The 12,449-nt window shown below is 46.6% G+C and overlaps 1 protein-coding gene across 1 annotated transcript in view; it reads right to left on the bottom strand.

Moving 5' to 3' along the window:
- TPRG1 (tumor protein p63 regulated 1) overlaps positions 1–12,449 on the bottom strand; it is a 248,314-nt gene that overhangs the window by 204,261 nt on the left and 31,604 nt on the right. Inside the window, exon 2 of the mRNA XM_086944623.1 lies at positions 3,972–4,191. Coding sequence (XP_086800749.1) covers positions 3,972–4,181 — 210 coding nt within the window. The 5' untranslated portion in view covers positions 4,182–4,191. The remainder of the gene's footprint in view (positions 1–3,971; positions 4,192–12,449) is intronic.

Raw genomic sequence — 12,449 nt, 5'->3', positions numbered from 1 at the left:
ATAATGAAGGTACTACAGCATGTAATTCATAAAAACCATATTGAACAATAAATAATTAATAAAAAAAGAATAAATATGAGCAATATTGTAAATAATGGATAAACCTTAATAGGAACAGATATAAAAGAACCTACTCATGTCAATTCATTTGTATTACATTTGGGTAAAAATAATTGATCCCACAAAAGATAAATAAAAAGACCTGCAAGAGGAAAGAAAAGAAAAGAATAGTAAGATAGAGAAACAAAAAAGAAAAATGATCCTGTAATGATTTGACGTTCTTATTGAATTAGGCCTTTGACTCCCTATTTCGAGACAAGGATCGAATTGGATATTATACACACTTTAGAATGTGTGAATTGACACTGCAGTTCAAAATAACACTCATAAAGCAAAGAAAAGGAGGAAGAGATGGTGGGCCGAGATTCTACCTCTCGCTTGGAAAACGCAATTGTCATTGGATTTCAAAACTCTCCTCCCCATTAAAATTTGGCGGACATGGTGAAGGTTGAGTAGGTTGGCTTTTGTTAGCTTTGATTACCGCGGAGGTTTTAACCCGTTGGCTGCTGCCGTCAGCCAACGGTCTCTCGAGCACTACCTCAGTAGTGCTGCACACGTCCGCTGGCTGACGCGGCCCCACCCGTTTTTCAAACGCTCAGTACTGGCGCAGACTGTTCGAAGCAGCCAACGAGTTAAGATGGCGCCCTTGCAAAACACGCGGACATGTGCACAATCTGTATCACACAACCGCTGGCTGACACCTCAGCGAGTATGCCTCTGCCTTATTGGCTAATATATTAGAGTTATTTAATAAATGCTTACTTGATATTTTGTAACATGTTTTGATTATAGAAGGTCAGTAACATTCCGTGGCTCACACTTTAGCCTTGATACTAAGCTGCAAGAAGCATCTCTCATACGGTGATCGGACCGTTGTAGTAAGGTAAAGTACGTGAGTTTAGATGATGTTTTGGATGTCTTAGATCATTAATATGTGTTATGGTGAACAAAGAGACTTCTTACTTGAACTGAATGGTCATAGATTTAAGTCATAACTTTTGAACCTATTACTAGTGTTAACTCTGTAAGTGGCTCATTTTTGGAGGTGTATTACTTAAGTGCATTAAGTATGCCTGGGTAGGGTGTTGCCAGTATGGTGTTTTCCACACTTTGGTGTCCTGTGACTGCAAAGGGTGTGACATGACATGGATTGAGCATATAACAATGTTGTGTTTGAGCTTGTTTTTATTATAGGGTATTGGCACAGTGGTACACTCGTGTGGCATGAATTGTATCGCGGTCACGTGGGCCGCCCATTGATGCACAGCTATTACTTTGCCAGGATGTAATGTAATGATGACCTGTATATATTGTATTCTATGTTACAGGTCTGACCTTGGAACTTTCCTTACTTTCAAGATTGTAATAATCAGACAGTATTGACGGTAGCTATTGATCTAAGACGTGTTTATGTACTCCCTCTGAGATTACGGCATTATACCTTCTATTACACATATTTGGGTGACTCACTTCAAATGCCTTGCAGCACAATTAGGACTGCAATCTGTGTTATGGATCGTGTAAACTGATAGCACTTTTAGTTATTATATTGCATGAACTCCCGGCACTGAAATGGACCATCATTAATAATTTATCTTATTCCTGTGAATTATGTGTCTTTTGAAGTTGGCAAAGGACTCCTTTTGATTGTGAGCACTGATATCATTAGACTTGAGTGAAAGATTATTGTTTAATGTTTTCTTGCTAGATTAAAAGGTAATCATGTTATGCATATTTTCCAGCCCTGAGGAAGCCCAAGTGATGAGGTTGGGCGAAACGTGTGTTCTCTAGAAGTACAATGATGAAAAATATGGACTAAAGCCAAGATGTTGGAAATCATCTTGGCGAGGTTGAGCTTATGTTCTCCAGTGTGTTTGAAAGGACTCTTTAATCCCACTGCAGCCTTGCCATGGCGCTGCTCGGAGTCCAGTGATGCATGCAGTCCGTGTTCTGTGAGAGTTAGCTAAAGATTCTGATGATCACACAGGGATGCTGAGGAGGGTTCTTAGCGACCTGAGCATGTGGGCGCAAAGCCCTCATCAAGGCTTGCACCCAGAGGGAGAGGGTATGGTGGTGTTTGTTCCTTCTTCGTGGAAGCCCACCTTGTGCTGTCTCTAAACAGCTCAGGAGTACCAGGGGAGGGCAGGACTTCCTGGGAATTGTGGTGGGTCACCTCCCGCTGCCCAACATTCATTGAAAGACATCGGAGGTCTGTTTGATTCGACATCCACCTCTAGGAGGGTGTCGGGAGGGGGGTACTCAATTTGTATGTTCGGTTAGTAAGGTCATACCACAAGCAACCGCCTAGTCGAATAAGAACTTTTGTCTTTCATCCGTCTTGTTATGAATTAAGGGCATCAACAGCCTTAGATACAAGTTTTCATTACAAGGATTGGAAATCAAAGTATTAACCCCTTCCACGCTCATGACGAGCTGGGCTCGTCATGGCGTAGCCTCCTCGCACGCGGATGACGAGCCCAGCTCGTCATGTAAAGTGCGTTTTCACAAATCTCAGCGTGCGAGCTGAATAACGCTAGCGCGCATGGTGTTAAAGTCTTTTGCTATCCAATATCCACAAATTGTCCGGTCAAACATTACTCTTTCTACCTTTTTAATGATCTCCTTACTTGAAGATAAAAGTTGTACTCTACGAGGCACATAAATATTGAAATAATTAGAGATTTGTCCATGAAGAGCAACACAGTAGGTGAGGGGACATCAGAGCCAAGAGGCACTTGCTCGGATTATCCAATGATTCTCCAGCCCAGTACTATTCCTTTGATATATCAACATTGCCACGCCCCCTTTATCCATTTCCTTTTTTTCTGGTCGAATGCCTGTGCCAGTTTCAAGAACAAACACTGCTTGGTTTCCAAACAGTGTCTAGATAACCATTTTATTTAGTTATTTATTTTACAATGTTTTATATAGCGCAAACTTGATTTGAATCGGGTATTAGAGCGCTTTACACCAGCACCAGTTGCATTACATGAGGACACATTCATTTTTAGGCACGGGGAGATTATGTGATGCCCAGAATCACAGGATGTTCAGCGTCATTGCGGAGACTCGAACCCGGTTCCCCAGATTGGAGGTCGACGGCCCTAGCCGTTAGGCCAACTCCTCCCATTTCTCTTGGAAGCTTAAAATATCACAATTTTAAAATACTTTTTTTTGTCTTAAATTAGTGAAACTGCCTTCAGTACAAATGCAGACCCCGATAGAAAGAATTAGGATTTACGGACATTCATTCACTGGAAAATGTGCCAGGTGGGCCATTTTTTACAATATTATGTTTAGGAGTAGAGGCGATAACACAAGTATTTTTCAAGAAGGGAAGAGAATGACCATTGAAAAGGTAACAGCCACAAAGTTAAAACCCCACTTTCATACACTTTCCACAAAAATGTGTTTGATTGTAAATGGGATCAAGACGTCACCGGACAAGCCATACTTTATTTAGGTGTAGGGACCTCAACACCTGGAAATTAAAATAACTAACCGGGCAACACACATTCCCACAATAGTAACATTCACTCCTATCGACCATCTGCGCGGCTTACAATCTGCAGGAGTAAAGTATGGAAGTAGTTCTACTCATGGCGACTACTTTTTTTTACTTATTTCCACTTCTAATATTGGGAATTTTTGTGAATTCTTAAAAACGTTAGAAAATGACTGAAACCTGTGATGTGTAGGTTTCTAACTTCTAAAATAATATGTCTTCATCAGGTATTATGTAGTGAGAGTAGAACCAGTCTCTGTAAAAAATCAGCTCTTAACTTGCAGCTCATTCAACATCAAATTTCTTTAAAAATTTCTCAAGGACATTGTATTGACAGAGAACAGTTTTTAAATTTACTGTTCATAAGTCAGTTTCCTAAAAAAAGAGCAAAGAGGCAGCTCCTCACCCTGGCAACGAAGAACTTCCTGAGAAGGTACTGGCGGTCTTGGGTGCCGGGTTCAACCGGAGTTCGCGCGGCTGCTTCTGGGACCTTCTCCCGCCGCTCCCCGGAAGCTGTATCACCTCCTCCGTCCACACTGGGGTTTGGGATTTCTTGCTGCCCCGCGCCGCCGAGCTCCACCGGTCGGAACTCCTCGCTATCACCAGTTTGAGACATTTCTGAAAATCTAGAAGAGAAAGAGAAACTATTACTTTGGTGATCAACTTAGAGTTAGATGATGGTGTGAGGACACATCATACACCATCAAAGAGAAGTCCCACCAAGGCATCATCGAAGGCTCTCGGAAGAGGCCGGCCCAATATTAGGAGAAAAGGGCGAGGCGCTAAGATGAGAAAGTGATTGCAGCTGGTTATGTTTGTGGTCTTCTAGCTCTGGGCTGGCTTAGTGTACCCCCAGAGGTCTAAGCAAAGCAGTATCCTAGAGCAAATTTACACCCTGGATGAGAAGATCCGATTGGAAAACTGACAAATTCCCAGGTGCCAACTAAAGGTTTCGGGATTCTATAAATGTTATGCTTTATTATCACAAAATATCAACATATTCTTGGCATGTCAGCCCGCAGCATATATATTAATGGCACTACATGGCAGGCGACTGAATGATCTAGATTTAAGGCCTTGAGAAAGCTCCAGGTTCTCTCCTCTGTTTGGCAGAGGACTCCCGCCCTATTTGGGGGTCCCCACCAAGCAGCTGGAGATCTCAGCGTCCCCAGTCGCCCCGCCACAGCAGCGGCTCCACTGAAGGCACTGGTCCATTGCCACGCGGACACCATGCTTGATTTCTGAAATCTAAATGCCAAAGTGCGAGTTTTTTTTCCAAAAACAATGGCCTGACATGCAGGGAGTTTTGCTTCTGATGCATGTGGAATATTGTGCAGTTTCCTGGCCTGAGACGGTCATGCTTAGCATGGTGGTACCTGGCATGATAATGTAGTGATGGTCATCCTGCCCTTAACCATAGGGTGTTGTAAACCTCACTGCATAATGCAGGTGGAGCGAACCGAGGATAAACCCATCAGTTCCCCAAACTCTAAAATCCAATGCGGGCCTTTGCGCTTGATGCGACGGGGGGCCTGTTTTTAGCTGTACTCCCGCTGTGCCACTCCCTAAATGGCCCCCTTATTCTCAAGCAGTGTTTAAGATTGTTAGGAGGCTGAGTGGACTCTTTCAGGTTTGACCCCGTAACCTTTCAAAAAAGGTGCTTACCAAAATGGACTATAGGATGGCCACGTGGGTAGAGCACAATTATTGTTCTCTTTCCTTTTGCAATGATTTTGGCACTGTTGACGGACACATTTTTAGGTCTATGCTCTAGACCAGGGGTACTCATAGTACGGCCAGCGGGCCAGTGGCGGCCCGGCAAGCCTTCCCTGGCGGCCCGCGGACCCCCAAGACATCATAACTGTGTTTCCCGAGTTTTTTTTTAAGTGTCTGCAGCAGCGAGAGAGACTCTTGCTGCTTTGTGGGGCTGCCGGCGGGCGATCCTAGGAATGGCCAGAGTAAAGCTGCAGGGGCCTAAGGAGAGGTGAAATACAAAGGCATCATTAACATGCAAATGGTCTTTTAATGACCTGTGAAGTGCTCGGGTGCGGCTGTGAGTGTGTGTGTGCCCCTGCTGGCGCACAGGCAGGGTGAGATGACAGAGGGAGTGGGAGGGAAAGGGAGGGGGAGGGGGAGTGAGTGAGAGGGAGTGAGTGAGTGGGAGTGAGTGAGAGTGAGAGGGAGTGAGTGAGAGTGAGAGGGAGTGAGTGAGAGGGAGTGAGTGAGAGTGAGAGGGAGGGAGGGAGTGAATGAGAGAGAGTGAGTGAGTGAGAGGGAGGGAGTGAATGAGAGGGAGTGAGTGAGTGACATGGAGTGAGAGGGAGGGAGTGAGTGAGAGGGAGAGAGTGGGAGGGAGGGAGTGAGAAGGAGGGAGTGAGAGGGAGGGAGGGAGAGAGAGAGAGGGAGAGAGAGAGAGGGAGGGAGGGAGAGGGAGGGAGTGAGAGAGTGACAGAGTGAGAGTGAGTGAGAATGAGTGAGAGGGAGTGAGTGAGAGGGAGTGAGTGAGTGGGAGTGAGTGAGAGGGAGTGAGTGAGAGGGAGTGAGTGAGAGAGAATGAGTAAATGAGTGGGAGTGAGTGAGTGAGAGGGAGTGAGTGAGAGGGATGGAGGGAGTGAGAGGGATGGAGTGAGTGAGAGGGATGGAGTGAGTGAGAGGGATGGAGTGAGTGGGAGTGAGTGAGTGAGTGAGAGGGAGGGAGTGAGAGGGAGGGAGTGAGTGAGTGAGTGAGAGGGAGGGAGGGAGTGAGAGGGAGGGAGTGGGAGTGAGTGAGTGAGAGGGAGGGAGGGAGTGAGAGGGAGGGAGTGAGTGAGTGAGTGAGAGGGAGGGAGTGAGAGGGAGGGAGTGAGAGGGAGGGAGTGAGTGAGTGAGTGAGAGGGAGGGAGGGAGTGAGAGGGAGGGAGTGAGTGAGAGGGAGGGAGTGGGAGTGAGTGAGTGAGAGGGAGTGAGAGGGAGGGAGGGAGTGAGAGGGAGGGAGTGAGTGAGAGTGAGTGTGAGAGGGAGGGAGTGAATGAGAGGGAGAGAGTGAGAGTGAATGAGTGAGAGTGAATGAGTGAGTGGGAGAGGGAGTGAGTGAGACGGAGAGGGAGTGAGATGGACAGGGAGGGAGAGAGATGGAGACAGAGAGGGAGGGAAAGAGAGGGAGTGAGAGGGAGGGAAAGGGAAGGAGAGGGAGGGAAAGGGAGGGAAAGGGAGGGAAAGGAAGGGAAATGGAGGGAGAGGGAGGGAAAGGGAGTGAAAGGGGGTGAGACAGAGAGTGAGTGAGAGGGAGGGAAAGGGAGGGGGACAAAGAGGGAGTGAGAGAGAGGGAATGAGAGAGAGGGAGTGAGAGGGAGGGAGAGAATGAGAGGGAGTGAGTGGGAGGGAGTGAGTGAGAGGGAGGGAGTGAATGAGAGAGAGTGAGTGAGTGAGAGGGAGGGAGTGAATGAGAGGGAGTGAGTGAGTGAGAGGGAGTGAGTGAGAGTGAGAGGGAGGGAGGGAGTGAGTGAGAGTGAGAGAGAGGGAGTGAGACAGTCGGAGTGAGACAGAGGAAGACAGGAGAGAGAGCTAGAGAGAAGGAGGGAGACCGAGAGAGATGTGTGTATGCCGGGACGGCTCAGTGGACAAAGGCGTCCGCTGCAGGGACCTATGATCAACCTCATGGTCAGTTTTATGTTGTTGCTCTAGCCCCTCCCCCTCCCCCACTGACCCTGCCCCCCCACCGATGCGGCCCTCGGACACAAACCAAACTGTAAATTTGGCCCCCGAGAGAAAGTTTGTGAGTACCCATGCTCTAGACTGTGCGCATACAGTGTCTCGAATTGAGACATGTTGTATCTACTTCGTGGACTTACAGCCCGCCCATAGGCTTCCCATTTGCTGGCAGCATCGTCGTTCCATTTTCTGTCCTCCCCATCTTAGGGCATGCGTACGTCATGCCTTTTCCAGTGTTTAGCCCTTCCCAAGCACACCGCCCAACTACGTTTAAACAGAAGCAGCAGGCCTTGTAGGGCATTGTTTTGGGACTACTTTTTTATTTTTCGGGACAGTGTTCTGACTTCCAACCACGACCTAAGGTGACAAAATGTGAGCTTTTAGTAGAGAAAAGTGGCCTTTATCCCTAACTATCACAGGAACTGGCTAGGGTAATTTGATGTACAGTACTGGTCGAGAATGAGATTATGTCTATTCCAAAACTTTTTCTAAAGTCAAAGTTATCTGAAAGGAACATACACATCACATTCAATAATGTCGACGTCTCACGGGCAGCGTCATGCAAAAATGTGTTCTTCACCATTTCAGAGTTTGTAGTTCTCGTACTGTCAAAGGGTATACAACCATTTGAAGGAGAGGGCCTCATTAGGGTGAATATACCTTAGAAGGGTAGGTAGACTTCTGCTTTCGTGCAAGCTTAGTTGTATACATTGCATCCACATATCCCTTGTTTTGATCAGTGCGGCGATGCCACATATGAAAGTTTGGGGGCAGTGGGGATGCCGGGGCGGTGATGAGTTCATCAAAATGCACAATAACAGAGCAGGCTTGTAATAGATAGCTGCCTTCCGTACATTTGCCATTGATCTTTGGGTGGGGGTCTACCAAGACTCCCTTTCTAATGTTGGGTCAGGATTTTACTAGTTGTAGCATTGTGGGTTTGTCAGATGTTTACAAACTGAAATCTGGTTTCAAGTTGTAGGAAATAAATGGCTTTTGCTTACCTTGCCTAATATCTGTGCTATGGGGGCTCTTATTCTCTGTAAGCGGCTTTGTTATGGGTAGGTTGCAGAATACATTCTTTGTTGGTGGTTAAAGTCTTGTTGTGGGGGGTGCAGTCGGTTTTTGTTTCATCTCGAGAAATGTCAACTTCGGGTCCTAAGAGTCCAAGATCTGAATCATTAAAGTCCCCGGTGTGGTCAGTAGTAATCTCATTTACATCTATTGTGGCCCAGTAGGAAATCCTTGGTATCGCTTAAGGGGTTTCAGGTAATATGTATAATCTCTACTGTATTTTCTATAGCTACACCATTTTAGAGTTTGTTGGGGGAACAATTGTGTTTCGTTCATTTGTCTATTCCAGATTTAGGAGCTACTCTCCATAGTGTTAGCCCCTGTGAATTCATATTTGCGGCAGACATGTGTCTCATAATATCTCAGCAGTTCGGTCTGACTTAATTTCAACATATCAGCAGTCCTCTGTTACTTAACTTCCCCATCTCAGCAGTGCTATCTCACTTAATTTCAACATCTCAGCAGTACTGTGACCCTTAAATCCCACTTCTAAGCAGCACTGTGCCAATGAAGTTCCACATTTTAGCAGCTATGTCTCACTTAATTTCAGTATCTCAGCAGTGTTGTGTCCTTAAGTTCCACATCTCAGCAGCCATGTCTCACTTGATTTCAGTATCTCAGCAGGGTTATCTCCCTTAAGTCCCACATCTCAGCAGTCTTGTAGCCACTGAAGTTCCACATCTCAGCAGCCATGTCTCACTTGGTTTCAGTATCTCAGCAGGGTTATCTCCCTTAAGTTCCTCATCTCAGCAGTCTTGTAGCCACTGAAGTTCCACATCTCAGCAGCCATGTCTCACTTGGTTTCAGTATCTCAGCAGGGTTATCTCCCTTAAGTCCTACATCTCAGCAGTCTTGTAGCCAGTGAAGTTCCACATCTCAGCAGCCATGTCTCACTTGGTTTCAGTATCTCAGCAGGGTTATCTCCCTTAAGTCCTACATCTCAGCAGTCTTGTAGCCAGCGAAGTTCCACATCTCAGCAGCCATGTCTCACTTGGTTTCAGTATCTCAGCAGGGTTATCTCCCTTAAGTCCTACATCTCAGCAGTCTTGTAGCCACTAAAGTTCCACATCTCAGCAGCCATGTCTCACTTGGTTTCAGTATCTCAGCAGGGTTATCTCCCTTAAGTCCCACATCTCAGCAGTCTTGTAGCCAGTGAAGTTCCACATCTCAGCAGCCATGTCTCACTTGGTTTCAGTATCTCAGCAGGGTTATCTCCCTTAAGTCCTACATCTCAGCAGTCTTGTAGCCACTGAAGTTCCACATCTCAGCAGCCATGTCTCACTTGGTTTCAGTATCTCAGCAGGGTTATCTCCCTGAAGTCCTACATCTCAGCTGTCTTGTAGCCAGTGAAGTTCCACATCTCAGCAGCCATGTCTCACTTGGTTTCAGTATCTCAGCAGGGTTATCTCCCTTAAGTCCTACATCTCAGCAGTCTTGTAGCCACTGAAGTTCCACATCTCAGCAGCCATGTCTCACTTGGTTTCAGTATCTCAGCAGGGTTATCTCCCTTAAGTCCCACATCTCAGCAGTCTTGTAGCCACTGAAGTTCCACATCTCAGCAGCCATGTCTCACTTGGTTTCAGTATCTCAGCAGGGTTATCTCCCTTAAGTCCTACATCTCAGCAGTCTTGTAGCCACTGAAGTTCCACATCTCAGCAGCCATGTCTCACTTGGTTTCAGTATCTCAGCAGGGTTATCTCCCTGAAGTCCTACATCTCAGCTGTCTTGTAGCCAGTGAAGTTCCACATCTCAGCAGCCATGTCTCACTTGGTTTCAGTATCTCAGCAGGGTTATCTCCCTTAAGTCCTACATCTCAGCAGTCTTGTAGCCACTGAAGTTCCACATCTCAGCAGCCATGTCTCACTTGGTTTCAGTATCTCAGCAGGGTTATCTCCCTTAAGTCCTACATCTCAGCAGTCTTGTAGCCACTGAAGTTCCACATCTCAGCAGCCATGTCTCACTTGGTTTCAGTATCTCAGCAGGGTTATCTCCCTTAAGTCCCACATCTCAGCAGTCTTGTAGCCACTGAAGTTCCACATCTCAGCAGCCATGTCTCACTTGGTTTCAGTATCTCAGCAGGGTTATCTCCCTTAAGTCCTACATCTCAGCAGTCTTGTAGCCACTGAAGTTCCACATCTTAGCAGCCATGTCTCACTTGGTTTCAGTATCTCAGCAGGGTTATCTCCCTTAAGTCCTACATCTCAGCAGTCTTGTAGCCACTGAAGTTCCACATCTCAGCAGCCATGTCTCACTTGGTTTCAGTATCTCAGCAGGGTTATCTCCCTTAAGTCCCACATCTCAGCAGTCTTGTAGCCACTGAAGTTCCACATCTCAGCAGCCATGTCTCACTTGGTTTCAGTATCTCAGCAGGGTTATCTCCCCTACATCTCAGCAGTCTTGTAGCCACTGAAGTTCCACATCTCAGCAGCCATGTCTCACTTGGTTTCAGTATCTCAGCAGGGTTATCTCCCTTAAGTCCCACATCTCAGCAGTCTTGTAGCCACTGAAGTTCCACATCTCAGCAGCCATGTCTCACTTGGTTTTAGTATCTCAGCAGGGTTATCTCCCTTAAGTCCCACATCTCAGCAGTCTTGTAGCCAGTGAAGTTCCACATCTCAGCAGCCATGTCTCACTTGGTTTCAGTATCTCAGCAGGGTTATCTCCCTTAAGTCCTACATCTCAGCAGTCTTGTAGCCAGTGAAGTTCCACATCTCAGCAGCCATGTCTCACTTGGTTTCAGTATCTCAGCAGGGTTATCTCCCTTAAGTCCTTCATCTCAGCAGTCTTGTAGCCACTGAAGTTCCACATCTCAGCAGCCATGTCTCACTTGGTTTCAGTATCTCAGCAGGGTTATCTCCCTTAAGTCCTACATCTCAGCAGTCTTGTAGCCAGTGAAGTTCCACATCTCAGCAGCCATGTCTCACTTGGTTTCAGTATCTCAGCAGGGTTATTCCCTTCAGTCCTACGTCTCAGCAGTCTTGTAGCCAGTGAAGTTCCACATCTCAGCAGCCATGTCTCACTTGGTTTCAGTATCTCAGCAGGGTTATCTCCCTTAAGTCCCACATCTCAGAAGTCTTGTAGCCAGTGAAGTTCCAAATCTCAGCAGCCATGTCTCACTTGGTTTCAGTATCTCAGCAGGGTTATCTCCCTTAAGTCCCACATCTCAGCAGTCTTGTAGCCAGTGAAGTTCCACATCTCAGCAGCCATTTCTCACTTGATTTCAGTATCTCAGCAGGGTTATCGCCCTTAAGTTCCACATCTCAGCAGTCTTGTAGCCACTGAAGTTCCACATCTCAGCAGCCATGTCTCACTTGGTTTCAGTATCTCAGCAGGGTTATCTCCCTTAAGTCCCACATCTCAGCAGTCTTGTAGCCACTGAAGTTCCTCATCTCAGCAGCCATGTCTCACTTGATTTCAGTATCTCAGCAGGGTTATCGCCCTTAAGTTTCACATCTCAGCAGTCTTGTAGCCACTGAAGTTCCACATCTCAGCAGCCATGTCTCACTTGGTTTCAGTATCTCAGCAGGGTTATCTCCCTTAAGTCCCACATCTCAGCAGTCTTGTAGCCAGTGAAGTTCCACATCTCAGCAGCCATGTCTCACTTGGTTTCAGTATCTCAGCAGGGTTATCTCCCTTAAGTCCCACATCTCAGCAGTCTTGTAGCCAGTGAAGTTCCACATCTCAGCAGCCATGTCTCACTTGATTTCAGTATCTCAGCAGGGTTTTCTCCCTTAAGTCCCACATCTCAGCAGTCTTGTAGCCAGTGAAGTTCCACATCTCAGCAGCCATGTCTCACTTGGTTTCAGTATCTCAGCAGGGTTATCTCCCTTAAGTCCCACATCTCAGCAGTCTTGTAGCCAGTGAAGTTCCACATCTCAGCAGCCATGTCTCACTTGATTTCAGTATCTCAGCAGGGTTATCTCCCTTAAGTCCCGCATCTCAGCAGTCTTGTAGCCAGTGAAGTTCCACATCTCAGCAGCCATGTCTCACTTGATTTCAGTATCTCAGCAGGGTTATCTCCCTTAAGTCCCACATCTCAGCAGTCTTGTAGCCACTGAAGTTCCTCATCTCAGCAACCATGTCTCACTTGATTTCAGTATCTCAGCAGGGTTATCGCCCT

The sequence above is a fragment of the Lissotriton vulgaris genome, chromosome 11, assembly GCF_964263255.1.
Source record: "Lissotriton vulgaris chromosome 11, aLisVul1.2, whole genome shotgun sequence".
Lineage (NCBI taxonomy): Eukaryota > Metazoa > Chordata > Amphibia > Caudata > Salamandridae > Lissotriton > Lissotriton vulgaris.
The sequence above is the reverse complement of the archived record's forward strand: the minus strand, read 5'-3'. Positions and strand labels throughout refer to the sequence as shown.